We start from the raw sequence: 1,596 nt of genomic DNA, 5'->3' as shown, positions 1-1,596 counted from the left end.
AAAAAAAAAAAAAAAAAAAAAAAAAAAAAAAAAAAAAAAGTCAGGTTCTTCTACCTGAAGCTCGGAGTCACACTTGTTAGTGTGCAGAGGGGATTTTCCAGGTTCCCATCCTAAGGCTCATCCTGGGGGTCTGCCCAGCACCCATCCTGTTCCATGGCTGACAGGGTCCCTGAAAGCACGTCTGAGAAATACTCACATTACAGCCTGCTGGGAGCAGCTGCTACTGGTGAATTCATAGCTTTGCACCCGGGTCCAGGGAAGGGACTTGTGGCTGTGTTGGAAGCAGCATGTCTTGGCTATGTCAGTTCCACCTAAAAATCAGGGAGAGGAAGGGCTTTGGAGACGCTCCTTTCCGTCCACTCCCAGGAGGTCCGGGAAGGAACCCCAGGAGGGGAATGGGCCAGCTACGTACGTGTGGCAGTTCCAAGGTGGAGACTCAAGAGGGACGCCAGGATCACAGCAGAGGCCACGGACAGGCCCATCATGATGCTGCAAATCAGGCCCTTCACAGGTTTCTCCCAAACTGCTCCTGCCTGATCCCCTTTTATGAGGCTGAGATGGCTCTGAAAACAATTCCAGAGAATTTTGTGGTTGGGAACAAAAGCAGCACTTTTGACCCATCGAAGGAAAAGCAACCACCTAACACTCGTGGGAAGGAAATTAGACAGCGAAGAAAGATAATCTGGGGCCGGGCGTCACGGCTCACGCCTGTGATCACAGCACTTTGGGAGGCCGAGGCGGGCGGATCACTTGAGGTCAGGAGTTCAAGATCAGCCTGGCCAACATGGAGAAACCCTATCTCTACTAAAAACACAAAAATTGGCCGGGTGTGGTGGCAGGCACCTGCAATCCCAGCTACCCCGGAGGCTGAGGCAGGAGAATCACTTGAACCTGGGAGGTAGAGGTTGCAGTGAGCTGAGATGGCACCACTGCACTCCATCCTGGGCAACAGAGTGAGACTCTGCCAAAAAAACAAAAAAAACAAAAAACCAACCAACCAAGCGACAAAAAAACCAAGTGACAGATGGTAGAGATCCCTTTATTGAATTCCATCAACAGGGACAAAAAAGGAAGAGAATTTGGGAGAAAAGCAGAGGCAGGCAGGCCCCAGGGAGTCTGGTTCCCAGTGCTGTTGGCTGAGTCAACACTTCCTTGTTTAAAAAGATAAAGCAGAGGAAATTAAGTAATATTCCAGTGAACTGAGCTAAGTGACTTTATAGCACAATTAGTTATTGTAGATAGGTTTTTGGCTCTTGGGCAAAGTTTTGTTTGCTTATTTCCGTGTGGAGCTCTGGATGGTCTCAAGATGTGAACACAGAGTAGCCCAACCTCGACAATGGATATTTAAAAACATGGTCCAGGCAGGTACCAGCCCATCCATCTTCTTGGGGAGACACCGGCAGGGCCAGGGCTGACTGGGGGCATTTGAGAGATCTCTTCTAACAGATCCCAAACCTGACAGATCATCACAATCACCTGATGCTTAAAACAATACACAACAGGCCGGGCATGGTGGCTCAAGCCTGTAATCCCAGCACTTTGGGAGGCCGAGACGGGCGGATCACGAGGTCAGGAGATCGAGACCATCCTGGCTAA

General features: G+C 49.9%; 1 protein-coding gene across 1 annotated transcript in view; it reads right to left on the bottom strand.

The window, feature by feature from the left end:
• Positions 1–560, bottom strand: part of CCL26 (chemokine (C-C motif) ligand 26) — an 8,354-nt gene extending 7,794 nt beyond the window's left edge. The window contains exons 1-2 of the mRNA XM_011976318.1: positions 413–560; positions 197–311 (exon numbers count right to left, since the gene is read on the bottom strand). Of these exons, the coding sequence (XP_011831708.1) occupies positions 197–311; positions 413–485 (188 nt within the window). The 5' untranslated portion in view covers positions 486–560. The remainder of the gene's footprint in view (positions 1–196; positions 312–412) is intronic.
• Positions 561–1,596: the final 1,036 nt, after the last annotated feature.

The sequence above is a fragment of the Mandrillus leucophaeus genome, unplaced genomic scaffold, assembly GCF_000951045.1.
Source record: "Mandrillus leucophaeus isolate KB7577 unplaced genomic scaffold, Mleu.le_1.0 Scaffold164, whole genome shotgun sequence".
In the NCBI taxonomy this organism is placed as follows: domain Eukaryota; kingdom Metazoa; phylum Chordata; class Mammalia; order Primates; family Cercopithecidae; genus Mandrillus; species Mandrillus leucophaeus.
The sequence above is the reverse complement of the archived record's forward strand: the minus strand, read 5'-3'. Positions and strand labels throughout refer to the sequence as shown.